At 36.4% G+C, this 18,778-nt stretch overlaps 1 protein-coding gene across 1 annotated transcript; it reads left to right on the top strand.

Moving 5' to 3' along the window:
- The first annotated feature begins 248 nt into the window (after positions 1-248).
- LOC125834782 (ethylene-responsive transcription factor LEP-like) lies at positions 249-1,455 on the top strand. Its single transcript, XM_049513934.1, has 2 exons — positions 249-832; positions 1,167-1,455. The coding sequence occupies exons 1-2, from the start codon at positions 249-251 to the stop codon at positions 1,453-1,455; spliced, it is 873 nt and encodes a 290-aa protein (XP_049369891.1).
- The last annotated feature ends 17,323 nt before the right edge of the window (positions 1,456-18,778 follow it).

The following is an 18,778-nucleotide window of genomic DNA, read 5'->3' as shown; positions in this document are numbered from 1 at the left end:
AGAAGTCCTAATACTTGCAATATCACTTGAGGCAATCATTATTCATAATTAACAGATTTCTACTACTAAACTTTGATAGTTTAAAATAATGAACAAAATATGATTGTCACTCTATATATATTTGTATGCAACACATTGTTTAGTCAAGAAAAATACATCTCAACCATCAGAACTCAGTACACTGTTTTCCTCAATCCAGCTAACAGAGGCGAATCCAGAACTTAAACTTCAAACGAATTTTTTTCAAAATGGATTTGATCAACTCATCCACTTTTTCATCAACTAGTAAGAGCACAAAACAAAGAAAGAACGTTGGTGCTAGTACTCAAAGTATCAAACAAAAATCAGAGGAACAACAAAGCAATTTTCGATATTTGGGAGTAAGGCGAAGGCCATGGGGTCGATATGCTGCGGAGATAAGAGATCCAAACACGAAAGAAAGGCATTGGCTCGGGACATTTGACACTGCTGAAGAAGCTGCGTTGGCTTATGATAGAGCTGCACGTTCCATGCGTGTTAATAACAAATCTAACAAACCAACTCGGACCAACTTTGTCTACTCTGACATGCCACATGGCTATTCGGTTACTTGTATAGTCTCCCCTGACGACGAATATCAACACCACCACCAACAACAACAACAGAAACAGTTATTGGTCTTTGATCAGACTGAGAATGCTCCTGCTCCTAACGTCGATTACGAGGCCCAGTTCAGTCATTTTTCCCTCAGCAACATGAATAATGTTGGTGGCGATAGTTGTGATGGTGGAGAGTTTGTGTCACAACAATACTATAACCCCAACTACGACGTGCATATGGAATATGGTTATAGGTATTAAATCGTGTCATAATTTCATTCAAAAGATTAAACTGTTATAGAGAACATACTTTTAATTGTTTAATTATAATTATTCCATCTAAAAACACCATCCAACTCTTTCTTGATCCAAGCACGTGCATCTGTTAGATGTTCACCAACTATTTATCAAAACATACGAGAACTATCAATTGTTCCCTTTTTCTATCTGAGCAATAGTGGTAGTTCAGATAGAAAGAGTGAACACTTAATAGTTCAGGTAGCGAACTCGCAAAAATGTGATATATATAATTTCGATCCATATGCATAATATAGTTTTGTAATGAAGGGTGTTCAACTGATCATCCAGGTACGATAGTAAGAATAGAACATCAACAGAATTGCCACCATTGCCAGAGGATATAACAAGCAGTGGTAACTACTACAACTTGAGTAGCGAATTTCCAAATTCAGAAATGGGATATAACAGTAAGAATGAAATGATAATTGGTACAAATAATGAATATCATCAATATGGAGCAAGTACAATGACTACAACTACAGCTGGGAATTTTAGCTATTTTGGTTTTGATGATTGTTTACAGCCATTGCAAGATAATCCATCCAACAATAACAGTTTGGGTTATTGGTTCTCATAAATATTCATGTCTCGTATAATTTGTGGGTTATTTCAATTGTAATTGTACTTTCATGTGCTTTTTCTATCTTGTTAACTAATTATTGAAGTGAAATATGACAAGTAATTTGGAAGCGAAAAAGGTATATATATATATATATATATATATATATATATTTTATTTTATTTTTGTTTTTTTTGTTGCCATAATGAAGACCACACACAAGGTGACGCAAACAAATGAATTTTCCTACAAATCAAAATCATTCCATTGACACACAAAACTCACCGAAGCCAATATATGATGACTTTCCATAAAAACCTTGTTCTTATCTGGATTTAAGCGGTGGATGCCATAAAAAGACCCGATGAAGCAATCATGTTCACCCAAGCACGTCAATGTTAGCCGCTTATTAATAAGAGAAAATATATATATATATATATATATAAAAGTAAGCATAGAAAGAGCAAATGTAATAACAGTGATCATATATACAAGTAACCATGATTTATTAGGGAAAGAGAAACAAACCACCCTAGTCAATATATGAGAATTATGGTGCACACAAGCTGATTACAAGTACATGAGTAAGCTCAGGGAACCAACACATAGAGTTTGAGTAACAATTCAATTCCAAAAGGGATAACAAAATTACAACCATAACATAATCAACTCAACCAACACTTGTTCTTAATTAAGTATAAGTATAAATCTAATTATATATATATATATTAGTATACATACCCACGCGATACACATATAATATTAAAAAATTAATTTAAAATATTTTAGATTAAGATATAGTGTTTAAACATTTATTTTAAGGGAGAAGGCACAAGTACCCCTAGACTATGACTGAAATTTCAGAGACACAACTTAACTAAACTAAGGTTCTATTACCCCTTAACTCATTTTATATATAATATTGTACACCTTTTGGCTTATGTGGCACACCTCGTGACTCCACGCAGTTGAGGCGCGTGAGAGATATTTGGATGCCACGTAAGCCAAAAAAATGTACAAAATTACAAAAAAATGAGTTAAGGAGTAATAGGACCTTAGTTTAGTTAAGATGTATCTCTGAAATTTAGATTATAGTCTAGAGTGGTACTTCTACCTTTTTTTTTTTTTTTATAAATAAAAGGGTCCAAAATGGACCCAAGAATTTATTAAAACAAATTAAAATGTCAATCAAACAAAAACTGATGAGTTTAGGCCCACATGCCTTACCACTTCAGCGAAGGAAACAATAAACTAAAGAACCAAAAATAAACAAAAAGAAAAGACAAAAGGAAATCAAAGAGAAAGGAATGCTACTACAGACAGAGGTCCACAATGGTGAAGGCCAAATGTTACGCCCTGAAGCTGTCGTAGCTCACCGGAGTTAATCATCTGTAGATTTGGGGCGATAATAAGGTAGCGTTTGTGGTATTTCTCTAAATTTTTGATCCAATAGCTTTCAGTTTTTAGCTCAAACTCATCTTTAAGCATTACCAAATTCAAGGTTTAAACTAGTCCCCTGAGGTGATTCCAATGATAACGGTCTCTAGAGTCACATATACTCTAGCTCAAGCTCTGATTCCAATGATCAGACATGTTAAGTGATATAATCTTTAAAAAGATAGAATTATTATATTGTTTCTCAGTGAAGAGTACACTACCCCTTCCCTTGTCAATCCCCCATTATCAAACTATATGAGTATGAATAGACAATGAATCATGTAATTATCAAATAATATTTATGTTTTATATATTTCTCTATGACATTGTTCACTATTTAAAACTATTAGATTGTTATTATTGATTTTTATTAGCGCTTATTACTTGGTTTAATATAATTATCAAGTGTTCTTTTTATAATATAAAGCATATTTATTTATTTATTTTTTTTACTCCTAGAATTTTTAAAAGATTTGAATTTTTATTCTATTGTTCAGATATTTAAATTTATGGATAATGTAAGTATTATCTATTTACTTCATTGTATCTTTAAAGTAAGTTCAAAAATTCCTCCCACCCACACTCCGTCTTTGTATTTTTTTCCCTAGTACTTGTATGTTATTTAATTTTCAATCATATGCCTTTGAAATAGTTTTTTTTTTCAATAATTCTAAAATAAGCTAATCTGTTAGAAGTTGTTATGTTTGTAATTCATGTTAAACACTTTCACCTCAATTAAACATATAATTTTTTCTCATATTTAATTTTAATTTTTTTAATTCAAGTTATTTATAATTATTAGTCTTAAGAATTAAAACGATATTTAATAATGCACAAAACATTCTTAAATATAAACTTTAAAGAAAAGAGTAAAATCATAATTTCATCCTATATATATAACATTACCCTTTTATATGAGCCAACAAGAGTGAGACTAACATGACATTAAGTTTTTGTACCTTTAGCATTGGGTGTTTATACCTTTTTACAACTATTATGGCATTAAGTGTTTGAACCTTTAGCATTACGTGTTTGTACCTTTATATAAAAAAACCTATAATTGATCCCTTCGAATGTAGGAATCTTTCTGGCCCTATTTTATTGGTCGTTCAACACGTGGAGGTTCTACATTTGCGTGTACATTGTAGCTATTGCCTTTACATATATACTCAAGCAAATCAAAAGTGAACCATCAGTCCTTCTCTCAACTAACTTCTGCAACTTAATTCCTTGAAGCTTCAAATTGGTGGGTTTTTGGTTTTCTTTTTGTTGCTTTCATCGGTTTGCAACTTTTAGGTCTTTTTATTTTCTTTTTATGCAATTGTTTGTTGATTGTACTTATGTGAATCATCTCTTTTGTTTATTCTGCTCATGCACACTTCTAGGGGTGAATTTGAATCCATATTAATGAAATGAGTCCATTTTGCCCATATATAATGACCTGGGTCACTCATATTTTAATTGGTCAAATATGGGCTTCAAGCTATTTTAGGGGGGTGGGGGGTGCCCGGGGGGAGGGGGTAAATTTTTTTTTTTTTTTTGAAAAAACAGATTGTTTTTGTTTTTGGAAAAAAATAAATTTAAGGGTAGGTTGGTGGAAGTTGGGGGTGAGGGCGCCTCGGGGGGTGGGGGTAATTTTTTTTTTTTTAAAACAATTTTTTAAAAAATGGGTTAGAACCATTTTACCCAAACCATATTTGACCAAATCCATATTTGCTCATATTCTATTTGGGTGGATTGTAATCCAAACAATTTTTGCTCAATCCATATTCAATCCATCCAAATCCGATCTAATCTAACCATTTGCCACCCCTACACACTTCTTTGTTGTTTCTTCTTTGATGTTTCAACTTTTGCACCTCATCTCCTTGAAGCTTCAATTTGGTGGGTTTTTGGCTTTCCTTTTGTTGCTTTCATCAGTTTCCAACTTTTAGATCCTTTTATTTTCTTTTTATGCAATTTCATCTCTTTTGTTTATTCTGCTCATGCACATTTCTTTGTTGTTTCTTCTTTGATGTTTAAGCATCGACAATTCATCTCCTTGAAGCTTAAAATTTGTGGGTTTTTGATTTTCCTTTTATTGCTTTCATCGGTTTGCAGCTTTTACGTCCTTTTATTTTCTTTTTCTGCAATTCTTTGTAGATTGTGCTTCTGTCAGTCTCCTCTTTTCTTTGTTATGCTCATGTTCACTTCTATTTTCTTTCGTCTTTGATTTTTCAGCTTTATTGTTTTTTGTTTGAGATATTTCAAATTCTTTGAAGAATTGCAGTGCTAAATATATTTTTTGGTCTCTTGCTCTTTTTTTCACTTTTTGAGTTGTTAGTTTCTATTGCATGTTAGTATTACTATCATCTCTACTCTATATTGTTTAAAAGGTGTTTGATGGTGTATTGTAATGAACTTTGTTCCCTTCTTTAACAGTAGACTCATAGAGATTTTAGAGTTCAAAAATTTACAACATTTAACCTTGCATGTGTGACTTACCATTACCAAGAGTTTATGAATTTAAAAGAACTCTAATTGTTGTGGATCTCATTGTGAAGATGAATTCATATGGCACCAAGATTGAATATTGAAAGAATAACAACTGACACTCCTGATTGGACTTGCAAAGTCCAAATTAAAGACATGAGTCGAGACAGACTAAGTTTGGAGATGAAATTCCGATTCAAAAATCTAATTTTGGTAGACGAGCAGGTACTCTCGCTCATTATTGTCGCATCTCATCCTCTAAGCATAATTTTATTATTTATCTGTATCTTACAAAGTTCTCCGACTTTACAGGAACGACAAATTAGGGCAGCTGTATATGGTGATGATATTGACTATTATGCAGAGAAGCTTATATTGTTGGATATATATCAATTCTCTACTGCTGATGTGTCTGAGATTTTGACTCATTTAAGATTTTGTTTTGATAGTTTAAGTGTCCTCAAATGCCTAATTTATGCTCTAAACTAATGTTAAAGTGATGATTTGCAGTTATGAAGGCTAAGGAGTAAGGCAAGGACACTACCAGGCAAAAAGGAGCAAACTGAAGAAAAGCGATCTTGGTGATCGCCAAGACCACTTGGTGAGTTGCCAAGTGGCTCTTTAGCTCGCCCAAAGTTCCAGTGTGCCAGCCGTGTGGAAGAACCGGTTTGGCGACAGGAAGGAGCAGTCGGCGGATCGCCAAATGATTCCACAATAGCAACATTGATCGCCTTAAGTCACAGAACCCTGAAGACAAATGGCTAATGTAAACCGACGATGGACTGGAGAAAGGGCAGATCGCCGAATGGTTTGGCGAGGCACGACTTACTTCGCCTAATGGTCTTTCAGACCAAAAATTGGGCAACTATAAATTGAAATTTTAAATGAAATTTCCAGAGTTCTGATTCCCTGAGTTCGATATTTTGAGTTTCTCTCTGAGATTTTGAGTTTTCATTGGAGACTTTGAAGCTTGAATTTGAGGATTTGCCAGTGGGTTTTGGAATTTATTCAATTTAGACCATTGTAAAGACTTGGAATCTTTTACCCAGCTCATGGCTAATATAGTTGGTAATTGTTTTTCTCTTTTTATGATGTGTAGCTAAAACTCCAATTCTTGAGGTATGATCATGTGTTTATTTGTCTAATTAGCTTATGGGTATTGTTGTTTGATGATTTAATTGCTGTTTTAATGTGGGTTTGATCAATAACTGAGTAGTAATTCATTAATTGTAGTCCCTCCTGAGAGAGAAATAGACTTCGGTATAAATGTTCTTCTCGATATTCATCCTATATCTATTCCTCCATATAGATTGGCATCAACAGAGTTGAAAGAGTTAAAAGAGTAGTTGAAAGATCTCCTGGAGAAAGGCTTTATTCGACCAAGTGTCTCACCTTGGGGCGCTCAGGTCTTTTTTTGTGATAAAGAAAGATGGTTCTCTTAGAATGTGTATAGATTACCGTCAGCTGGACAAGGTTACTATAAAAAATAAGTATCCTCTTACGAGAATTGATGATCTATTCGGTCAACTTCAAGGTGCCACTTGTTTTTCTAAGATAGACCTCAGATCTGGCTATCATCAGTTGAGAGTAAGAGAAAGTGATATCCCTAAGACAACTTTTAGGACCTGCTATGGTCATTATGAGTTCCTAGTTATGTCCTTTAGTTTGACCAATGCTCCTGCAACATTCATGGACCTTATGAATAGAGTATTCAAGCCTTATTTAGATATGTTTGTTATCGTATTAATTGATGACATTCTAATCTATTCGAGGAATCAGGAAGATCATGCTAGCCATCTCAGAATAGTGCTCCAAACTCTAAAGGATAAGGAGTTATACGTTAAATTTTCTAAGTGTGAATTTTGGCTTAAGTCTGTGGCATTGTTAGGTCACATTGTTTCCGATGATGGGATTCGAGTTGATGCTCAAAAGATAGATGCAGTACATAATTGGCCTAGACTCATGTCTCCAACATATATTAGGAGTTTCTTGGGGTTTGCTGGATATTATAGAAGGTTCGTCGAGGGGTTTTCATCTATTTCATCTCCTTTGACCATGTTGACTCAGAAAGCGATTAAGTTTTAATGGTCTGAAGTTTGTGAGAAAAGCTTCCAGGAATTGAAAAAGCAATTGACTATTGCTCAGTATTGACCTTACCAGAGGGTATACAAGGCTTTGTGGTTTATTGTGATGCGTCCAGAGTCAGTTTGGGTTGTGTGTTAATGCAGAATGGCAAGGTTATAATTTATGCCTCCAGACATCTCAAGGTTCATGAGAAGAATTACCCAACCCATGATCTAGAGTTGGCTGCCATAGTATTTGCTTTGAAATTATGGCGTCACTATCTTTATGATGTCATGTAGATGTTTTCACCGATCACAAGATCCTTCAGTATGTGTTCAGTCAGAAAGTGCTTAATCTCAGGCAGATGAGGTGGTTAGAGTTACTCAAGGATTATGACTTGAGTATTCTATATCACCTAGGTAAGGCTAATGTGGTTGCTGATGCTTTGAGCAGGTTGTCTATGGGTAGTACCACCCATGTTGATGCAGACAAGAAAGAGTTAGCAAAAGATATGCATAGACTTGCATGATTGGGAGTTTGGTTAATGGATTCCAATGAAGGAGGAGTGGTGGTGATGAATGGGGCTGAATCGTCACTAGTGTCTGAGGTGAAAGAGAAGCAAGACCAAGATACTATTTTGCTTGAATTAAAGGCGAATATTCATAATCAAAAAGTGATGGCTTTTGAACAATGGGGAGATGGTGTATTGAGATATCAAGGTAGATTGTGTGTGCCAAGGGTGGATGAACTCCAAGAGAGGATCATGGAAGAAGCTCATAGCTCCAGATATTCTATCCATCTGGGTTCTACAAAGATGTATCGTGATCTGATAGAGGTTTATTGGTGGAGTAGTATGAAGAAGGGCAATGCAGAGTTTGCTACTAAGTGTTCGAATTGATAAAAAGTTAAAGTAGAGCACCAGAGGCTCGGTGGTATGGCTCAGAATAGAGTTCTTCCAGAATGGACGTGGGAGATGAACAATATGGACTTTATTACAGGTTTACCGCGGTCTCACCGGAAGCATGATTATATTTGGATGATTGTAGATCGAATGACTAAATGAGTGCACCTTTTATCGGTAAAGACTACCCATTCAACAGAAGATTATGATAAGTTATATATTCAAGAGGTAGTTAGACTTCATGGAGTTCTAGTGTCGATTATTTTAGATAGAGGTGCAGAATTTACCGCGCAAATTTGAAAGTCCTTCCAGAAAGGTTTAGGTTCAAAGGTGAATTTGAGTACTGCTTTTCATCCTCAGACTGATGGTCAAGCCGAGCGCACTATTCAGACTTTAGAAGATCTGTTGTAGGCTTGTGTGATTGATTTCAAAGGAAATTGGGATGGACACCTACCTATCATTGAGTTTTCTTACAACAATAGTTATCATTCTAGCATCCAAATGGCTCCGTATGAGGCTCTTTATGGGAGAAGATGTATATATCTCCTATTGGATGGTTTGAGGTCGGTGAAGCTGGGTTGATAGAACCAAACTTAGTTTATCAAGATATGGAGAAAGTTGAGATTATTCAAGAGAGGTTGAAAACAACGCAAAGTCGTTAGAAATCCTACACTGATGTTAGGCGAATTGACTTATAGTTTGAAGTAGATGATTGGGATTATTTGAAGATTTCACCCATGAAAGGTGTTATGAGATTTGGTACGAAGGGAAACTTAGTCCCCGATGTATTGGTCCTTATAAAATATTCAAGAGGATCGATAACGTAGCTTATGAGTTGGAGCTACCCCAAGAGTTAGCAACGATTCATCTGGTATTCCACATTTATATATTGAAGAAGTGTGTGAGCGATCCTTCACTTATTATACCTACTGAGGATATTGGTATTAAGGATAACTTATCTTACGAGCAGATTCTTGTTCAGATTCTAGATCGTTAGGTCCGCAAGTTGAGAACCAAGGAGGTAGCATCAGTCAAGGTCTTATGGAGGAATAAATTTGTTGAGGAAGCTACATGGGAGGCTGAGGAAGATATGAAGAAGAGATACCCGCATCTCTTTGAGCCAGGAGAAATTCCAGATCAAGGTACTAATTCTCTTCTTAGTACTCTTTAAATTGATATACTGAATGTGTTAGATTTGCTTGTTGGGTGGTTGAGTTGAATGTTAGATGTTACACCCTTAGCCTACTAAGAGTAATCTCATTAGAGGACGAATGTTCCCAAGGGGGAGATATTGTAACACCCCGCTATTTGAAAGAGCTAGAATTAGAAAGAACCATTTTTGGAAAGAATAAAAATCTGAAATTTGGCAAGTATATTAAGTATGAGTTTTGGGTCAACTTCAAACGACCATAACTCCTGGTACAAGATGAGTTAGGTGGGCCACAAGATATCAAATGATATGTATTTGAATTATCTTTCTAACGCCATAGAGTTTGCTAATTTTTGAGTTTGTATGAGAGAGATATGCCCTTTTGAAGTCGGGCTACCTGGATAAGAAAAGTCAACTAGATTTTAGAGGGGTATTTTGGTCTTTTCATTACCCGATTAATTTATTCCTTTTTTAGGAATTTATTCCTCATAATTACTACACCACTCCCCTACCATTATAACCATCCCCCGTCTAATTTGTCAAAACTATATACTAATATATCTGAGATTATAATTTTTACTTACCTACAAATATTAGAAAATAAGTTAAAATCACCTTATTTTTAGGAATAAATGGTGGCCAATGATGTTAAGTCTATGACCACTTACAATTTTACACTAAATAATGGTAATTTCACCATAAAGTCTCTTAATGAATGCACTAGATAAATCACAAGAATTATATTCACCACAAAACGCTAAATGATTGCACTGAATAGATCACACGAATTATACAATTAATGTGTAAATATTTAGTTTGAGTTCTTTCACATAATCAATACTATTAGCTATGTTAATTTTCTATTTAATATTAAATTTTCACATAATTTGCAGGTGAAAATGACAAGGAAGGAGTATGCATTACTGCAAACGTTGCCCTACCCAAAGTCGCTCCTCCAATGAAACTAGACAATGCAAAAGAGGGAGACAAGACTACACTTGAGGATTCACATGGGAAAGAGGAACATCTAATCTCTCATGATAACATTTTTACAAATTTGGATAATTTTGATCTTTTCTCACCTATAGAAGGTAGTTTCTCAATGTATAAGTCTTTTAGAAAATGAAAAATTTAATGAGTCACAAGAACTTGAAATATCATATTTTATTTTTACATAAGTAAAGTCATTTACCATATTACATTGATGATTTTTTTTCTAAATGCGAAGGATTAGACAATCCCTTTCTACAATATGGGATAGAAAATGATGACTTTGAAGATGCTTAGACTCCCAATATCAAGGACCTCTAATCATCTTACGAAAAGTGTTGGCATCATTGTGCTAATGAGATACTATTATATCTTTGTCCTAGTAGTTGTTTGTGTTGGGATATACTATTAATCATGTTGTTGAGTTATAATATTTTTTCAATTAATCTAAGTAAAGACTATATTTTATTTAATTATTATAATAATATCTTTATTTGAATAAATTATTGTGTTAATATGCGTGTTCATTACTTATATAGCAGACAATTTTTGTGTACAGAGTTATCTAACTCATGCACGAAAGATTCAAATTGTCGGTTGTCATAAGTTATAAATTAATGTTCACAATTAAATATGAAGTAGGAAAAACATCTTGATGATTGTAGAAAACGATTAAATATAATTTGATCTAAATTATGAGAGTGGTCATATTCCAACTTCTTGTGCTAGTACATTCCATATATATTAAACGAATCAAGAAGAGATGTTTGTTTATGTTCTAAATATTAATAAACTTCTCTACTCCATTACAAGTATTTATACTCTTAATATTGATATAATTATTATGAGCTTTGTAGTTTGATATATTATTTTAATCTATTAAAAGGCGAGACTCAATTATGAGTGTCTTTGCCACAAAGGGCACTCTAGCTTTTCGGCACAACTCTGTGATCAACACTGGGAATGATAGCGATGTCTTGCTCTGCTTGGCCCTCATGGCCATCTCCTGCTCAATAATCATCCCTTGATTCACTCTATCCCGATCAATGATAGATCCCAACAGAGCTGCCTTCGGGCGCCGGGGGATTGATTCATTCTGTGACAACATGAGTATGCTACTAATAAATCCAAACTAGTACCTCACAACTACATTAATGTCCTTCTTTTCAATCTGGACCCCTGGCTCAATCCACGGAGGTGTAATGCCAGAAATCAAGGGAGCCAACCATTCCTTAAGATCATAGAGGGTCTTCTTCTGAATCCTATTCGATAAGAAATGAATTATATAGAATGTGTACCCCAACGCCTCATTTATGTCCGAACTGATGCACTTCACCTTTTTACCTTGCACCACCACATGATCAACAGGTTCAAACGAAGTGGCCTTCTTCTTGCCTTTCGGGACCAGCTTCCCGTACTCCTCATAGAATTCCTAGACCTAAGAAGGTATGTAAGGGCCTCAACACTATGTGAATCTCTCAAATTTGTGGAACTGAATTGTGTCCCACCCATGTGGATACATGTCCACTACCCTATCAGTAGACAACCGCTTCTCTTTTAGAATCTTTCTCAACCCAGCCGCCTTTTATCTGTTCATCGAACGTGGAAGAGGTGATTGAATCAGGGGCACTCGTGGTGCCTACTCAGCTGCCTATATTGGAGGTGGAGGAAGAGTTGGGAGTACCAAGAGTCTAGATGGATCATGCAGTGCTTTGGAGCGAAATTCAGCCCGTCTCCTCTGATGGGTTTCGTCATCCTTTAGTTCTGACTCATAAACTGGAGTTCTAGACCCAATCTCATCCTCTCTGTCTGACTTGGATGTAGCGAGGTGGGAAGCGTAGACACCTATGCTGTCAGAGGTGGAATTATTTGGACTAGGCTCCGTAAGTCTTTTACCTTTGTCTGTCCCCTTCCCCTATGTCGGAGGAAGTTTGGGTTGCGTTGATCGTGGAGGAGAAGCCTCTTCAAAAATGACCACTCCTCGTGCTCCCTTTCTAGGTGGTTGATTCCTTCGAAGTACCTTGGGCCTAGCCATATTTTCAAGACAACACAAATCAAACAAATGCAATTACAATGGGTTAGCGCAATATAAAAATAAAAGAATTCTAGGAAACCTCACCGATCGAATCGGTGAGTCGCGGAGCTCATTCGGTAAGCTATAGATGGCTCACCGAAAAGCACAAAACCAAAGTACAAGGTGGTCAGCACAAGTCGGTGAGGTTTGGGATCAATCGGTGAGACGAAAAACTAGATCGGTGAGCTAAAAGTAGCTCGCCGAATTTCACAAAAAGATTTACAATAAACAGGGCTACAAAAGGCAATAACAAGGGCATTCGACGAGTTGGCAAGTGAACTCGACGAGCTCAGACGTATCGCCGAATGTTACAGAATCCAACAGTTAAAATTCAGAGCAAAAGGGCGAGATAAAGAGTTAGTTGGGGAAACACCGAGTCACTCTGCAAGCTCGACTAAGCTCGCCGATTGGCCTCTCATGTTAAATTTTTACCCCGACCCCCAATTTCCAACACACAGTCTATGACAACCAAACCAAAGCCCTATTCTATGCAATCAAAGCCTAGTCCATATCATTACCAACCTCAGGGTACTCAGACTTTCCCCAATTTGTCTAAAATCGACCAATCAACGTCTTTTTCCCTTAAGAATGATGTCACCTGATATATCATTGGGAAATTCAGTTGTTCCATGCAATTCAGGTTACTTAGACTTCACCCACACCAAACCCAATATGCTACAACCATAATTTCAATAGTTCAATCGCAAAAATCATATTAAATTAAGCTAAAGACAATACTGGACATGCTTGACTTCAAAACAAATCCCAACGATCAATTTAGCACATTCAACGCAAGAAAAAGAACTATAGACTACTCACACGCATGCTCAACAAAATTTGCTATGTAAGACATAATCTAAGAACTAACTTTAATTGCAAACACTAGATTCAAGAAAGCAAGGAGATAGGAATGGATAACAATTTGGATTTCGACCACACAAGGACACCCACAAGAATTAAACTAAAAATATATATTCTAGAATTTGATTGAGAGAGCACATGAGTCGAAAAGTCCAAAATAATGAAAGTTTTTGAATTTAAGACGGTTAAAGGCCTTTGAACCTTCAGTTCACGCCTAGATCGGCGATGGGTATTATTCTGCCGATCCACTCAGTGAGTCACCGAGTGGGCCTTGGCTCGCCGAAATTGTCAGAACACTAGCCCATCCATTTGTCTAAATGGCGAGTTGGATCGGGCTCGTCGAGTCACTCAGCAAATCACCGACTAAGTTTTGAGCTCGCTTGTCAAGCCCGAAGGCTACCCCCCTTGACGTAAATACGGGACCTAGGATCACGAGTGACCCCAAGCTAACCTTGAAGCTGGCATATCATAAGCATACTAAGACAAATGAATAAAGAGATACTGATCCAAATATATATAAAACTTCTAAGAGTTTAGTGATACTGAACAATCACTCAAAAACTAAAGCTGAATCTAATGCTATGTCTGAAAAGCCTCTACTGACTAGAGTTGCTGGGACATGCCCCCAACTAACTATAGCAAAAACTGAAAACTGAAATAAAAGACCGAATATGAAAAACATGTCTATTGTCCTCAAAGTATGAGGACTCACCACTGAAGTTGTTGAATATGGATTGGGAATCGATATATGCGTGATCTGGATAATGAGTACCTGAACCTACATCATGAAAGGATGTAGCATAAAGTATGTGTTAGAACTGGGAATGTAATGAGTATGGTTGGTATATATAATAGCTGAACAAAATATACAAACTAAATAATGCATAACTGTGTAATGATATAATCTGAATTGAAGATAATTGCTGAATATAACTGAAAACCGAGCTAAATGCAATGACCAAGTACTAATCATGAAGATGACAAGCTGAGATTGAATACTGAAGTATAAACTGAAAACATGGTCAAATGCACTAGAGTCTGATTGTGGGAGCTACTATTAACGGACATAAAACCACGTGAGCTAACCATGGAGTCTGATGTATATCCCCCATCGAGAGGACCTAATATACCTTGAGAGGGGTATAAAGGCATGACTGGCGTGATCACTAAATCTGATGCCCAACAGAGGGGACTTATAAACCTATGGGGCACGTAGTTCAGGACCTATAAGGGTAAGTTGAACCCTAGTCCAACTCGGTGCTAAGCCTACTCTGAACTGGAAATGTGTAAGACACAACATAACTGAAATACTGGATAGCTCAATATTCTGACTTGCAAATCTGAGAATGCAACATTTATGTACTGACAATGGAACATTCCAAAGTAGAGTATGTATTTCTGTTTAACTAACCTAAGAAGTCTAATTCATGAACTAAGAGAATCTACACAACTAGGGTTCTGAGTTACATGAAAGGAATGAAGCAACGATTCCACAAAAAACATGATAATCTGATGAAAAACACTATAATAGCTAAATCCTAACAATTCTCTAAGGTTTTAGAAATCTTAGGTCTAAACAAGATATAGAGAATCAAGAATCTGACTGAATTCTAGGGTCCTAGTGGATGAAAGGAACCCACTAGTGAAATAACACATACCTGGTGATGAAATCTACGGAGAAATCCTTCGATTTTGAGGTTAAAACTGAAGGAAATCTGCTGCGTGTTCTTGAGAAAACTATCTCCTCTTTTCTCTTCTTTTTCGTTAAAAGCTTGATGAATTTGAGAGAATAATATATTAGGGTAGGTTTTGATTAGAATACTAGGCTTAAACTGAGTAAAACGACGTAGTTTAAGGGTTAAATGACATAGTTTAGGTGTCCAACGAATAGGGGAAATGACTAAAACGACCCTAACTTAAAATCTGTCGAGGGGTGTGTCTATCACTTAGTCCGAGTTAATTATTCTAGTGTAGACATACTTCATATGCAGTCAGGTTTAGTAGTAAGAGAGTTTCCAGAAGCCTTTCCAGATGATCTTCCTGGAGTCCCTCCTGAGAGAGAGATAGACTTCGGTATAGACATTCTTCCAGATACTTGTCCTATATCTCTTCCTCCATATAGAATGACACTAGCAGAGTTGAAAGAGCTTAAAGAACAGTTGAAAGATCTCCTTGATAAGGGTTTCATTCAACCAAGTGTCTCACCTTGAGGCCCTCCGATCTTGTTTGTTAGAAAGAAGGATGGTTCCCTTAGGATGTGTATAGATTATCGTCAATTGAACAAGGATACCATCAAGATCAAATATCCTCTTTCGAGATTTGATGATCTTTTCAATCAACTTCAGGGTGCCACCTGTTTCTCTAAGATAGATCTCAGATCTGGCTACCATCAGTTAAGGGTAAGGGAATGTCATATTCCAAAGACAGCATTCAGGACCCGTTATGGTCATTATGAATTTCTGGTCATGTCTTTTGGTTTGACCAATGTGCCTGCAACATTCATGGATCTTACGAATAGAGTTTTCAAACCTTATTTAGATATGTTTGTTATCGTCTTCATTGATGACATACTAATCTATTCAAGGAATGAAGAAGATCATGCTAGTCATCTCGGAATAGTTCTCCAAACTTTAAAATATAGAGAGTTGTATGCCAAGTTCTCTAAGTGTGATTTTTGGCTTGAGTCTGTGGCATTCTTAGGCCACATTGTGTCTAGAGAGGGAATTAAAGTTGATACCCAGAAAATAGAGACAGTGCAAAATTGGCCTTGACCCCACATCTGCAACTGATATTAGGAGTTTTTTGGGTTTGGCTGGCTATTATAGAAGGTTCGTAGAGGGGTTCTCATCTATTTCATCTCCTTTGACCAAGTTGACTCATAAAACAGTGAAGTTTCAATGGTCTGAAGCTTGTGAGAAAAACTTTCAGGAATTGAAAAAGAGGTTAACTACTGCCACAGTGTTAACATTACCAGAAGGTACGCAAGGCTTTGTTGTCTATTGTGATGCGTTTAGAGTTGGTTTGGGTTGTGTATTAATGTAGAATGGCAAAGTTATAAATTATGCCTCCAGACAGTTGAAAGTTCATGAGAAGAACTACCCAACCCATGAATTAGAATTGGCTGCCGTAATTTTTACTTTGAAAATATGTCGCCATTATCTTTATGGTGTGCATGTGGATGTGTTCACCATCACAAGAGCCTTCTTATGTGTTTACTCAGAAAAAGCTTAATCTTAGACAAATGAGGTGGTTAGAATTACTCAAGGTTTATGATATGAGTATTATTTACCACCTAAGTAAGGCTAATGTTGTTGCTGATGCTTTAAGCAAGTTGTCTATGAGTAGTACCGCCCATGTTGAGGAAGAAAAGAGAGAGAGAGTTAGCGAAAGATATGCATAGACTTGCATGCTTGGGAGTTCGACTAATGGATTCTACAGAAGAAGGAGTGGTGGTGATGAATAGGGCTGAATTATCATTAGTGTCAGGAAAAGCAAGACCAAGATCCTATTTTTCTTGAATTGAAGGAAAATGTTCATAAGCAAAAAGTAATGGATTTTGAACAAGGGGGAGATGGTGTGTTGAGGTATCAAGGTAGGTTGTGTGTGCCAAGGGTGGATGAACTCCAAGAGAGGATCATGGAATAAGCTCATAGCTCCAGATATTCTATTCATCCGGGTTCCACAAAGATGTATCGCGATTTGAGAGAAGTTTATTGGTGGAGTAGTATGAAGAAGAGCATTGCAGAGTTTGTGGCCAAGTGTCCGAATTGTCAACAAGTTAAAGTAGAACACCAAAGACCCGGTGGTATGGCTTAGATTATAGAGATTCCAGAATGGAAGTGGGAGATGATTAATATGGATTTCATCACAGGTTTGCCAAGGTCTCGTAGGCAACATGATTCTATTTGGGTGATTGTAGATCGAATGACTAAATCAACCCACTTTTTGCCGGTAAAGACTACCCATTCAGTAGAGGATTATGCCAGGTTATATATTCAAGAGGTAGTACGACTTCATGGAGTCCCTATTTTGATTATATCAGATAAAGGTGCACAATTTACTGCACAGTTTTGGAAGTCATTCCAGAAAGGCTTGGGTTCAAAGGTGAACTTAAGTATTGCTTTTCATCCTCAGACAGATGGTCAAGTAAAGCACACTATTCAGACCTTAGAGGATTTGTTGAGGGCTTGTGTGATTAATTTCAAAGGTAATTGGAATGATCACCTACCTCTTATTAAGTTTGCTTACAACAATAGTTACCACTCTAACATCCAAATGGCTCCTTATGAAGCTCTTTATGGGAAAAGATGCAGATCTCCTATTGGATGGTTTGAAGTTAGTGAACCAGGGTTGATAGGACCAGATTTTGTTCATCAAGCTATGGAGAAGGTGAAAGTGATTCAAGAGAGGTTGAAAACGGTGCAGAGTCGTCAGAAATCCTATACTGATGTTAGGAGAAGGGAGTTAGAGTTTGAAGTAGATACTTGGGTATACTTGAAAGTTTCACCCATGAAAGGTGTTATGAGATTTGGTAAGAAGGGGAAGCTTAGTCCCTGGTATATTGTCCCTTATAGAATATCAAAAAGGGTAGATAGTGTAGCTTATGAGTTGGAGCTACCACAAGAGTTAGCCGAGTTCATCCGGTATTCCACATCTCCATGTTGAAGAAGTGCATGGGTGATCCTTCATTGATCATACCAACTGAAGATATTGGGATCAAGGATAGCTTATCTTATGAAGAGATTCCAGTCCAAATTCTAGATCGCCAAGTTCGCAAGTTGAGGACTAAGGAAGTAGCATCAGTGAAAGTCCTTTGGAAGAATCAATTTGTTGAGGAAGCCACTTGGGAAGGTGAGGAAGATATGAAGAAGAGATATCCACATCTCTTTGAAACCGGAGAAATTTCAGACCAAGGTACTAATTCTCTTCTTAGTACTCTTTAACTTATGAGATATCTTGTTGTATTTGCTTTGCTTGTTGGGTGTTTGAGCTGAATGTTAGATGTTACAGCCTTAGCCTACTAAGAGTAAGCTCATTGGAGGACGAATGTTACCAAGGGAGAGATATTGTAACACCCCTTAACTAGAAAGAACTAGAAAGAATTTAAAAATTGGAAATACTCATTTTTGGAAAGAATATAAAAATCTGGAAAATTTGTTAAGTATGTTAAGTTGGATTTCTGGTCAACTTCAAACGGCCATAACTCCTAGCCCCAGATGAATTAGGTGTGTTTCCAGATATCCTAGGAAATATCTTGGAATAATATTTCCAACTCTGCCGAGTTTACGCGATTTCGAGTTTGTATGAGTGAGATATTCCCATTCGAAGTTGGGCTATTTAAATAAGGAAAGTCCAATTCGGATTTTGAAAGGGTAATTTGGTCTTTTCCTTA

This window comes from Solanum verrucosum, unplaced genomic scaffold (genome assembly GCF_900185275.1).
Source record: "Solanum verrucosum unplaced genomic scaffold, falcon-dt-bn FXZP01000073.1, whole genome shotgun sequence".
NCBI classification, from domain to species: domain Eukaryota; kingdom Viridiplantae; phylum Streptophyta; class Magnoliopsida; order Solanales; family Solanaceae; genus Solanum; species Solanum verrucosum.
The sequence above is the reverse complement of the archived record's forward strand: the minus strand, read 5'-3'. Positions and strand labels throughout refer to the sequence as shown.

Bases quoted from the DNA above. Each gene is read 5' to 3' on its own strand.
- LOC125834782 (XM_049513934.1), top strand. From the start codon at position 249: ATGGATTTGATCAACTCATCCACTTTTTCATCAACTAGTAAGAGCACA. The intron at 833-1,166 runs GTATTAAATCGT...CTGATCATCCAG, and splicing joins CATATGGAATATGGTTATAG to GTACGATAGTAAGAATAGAA.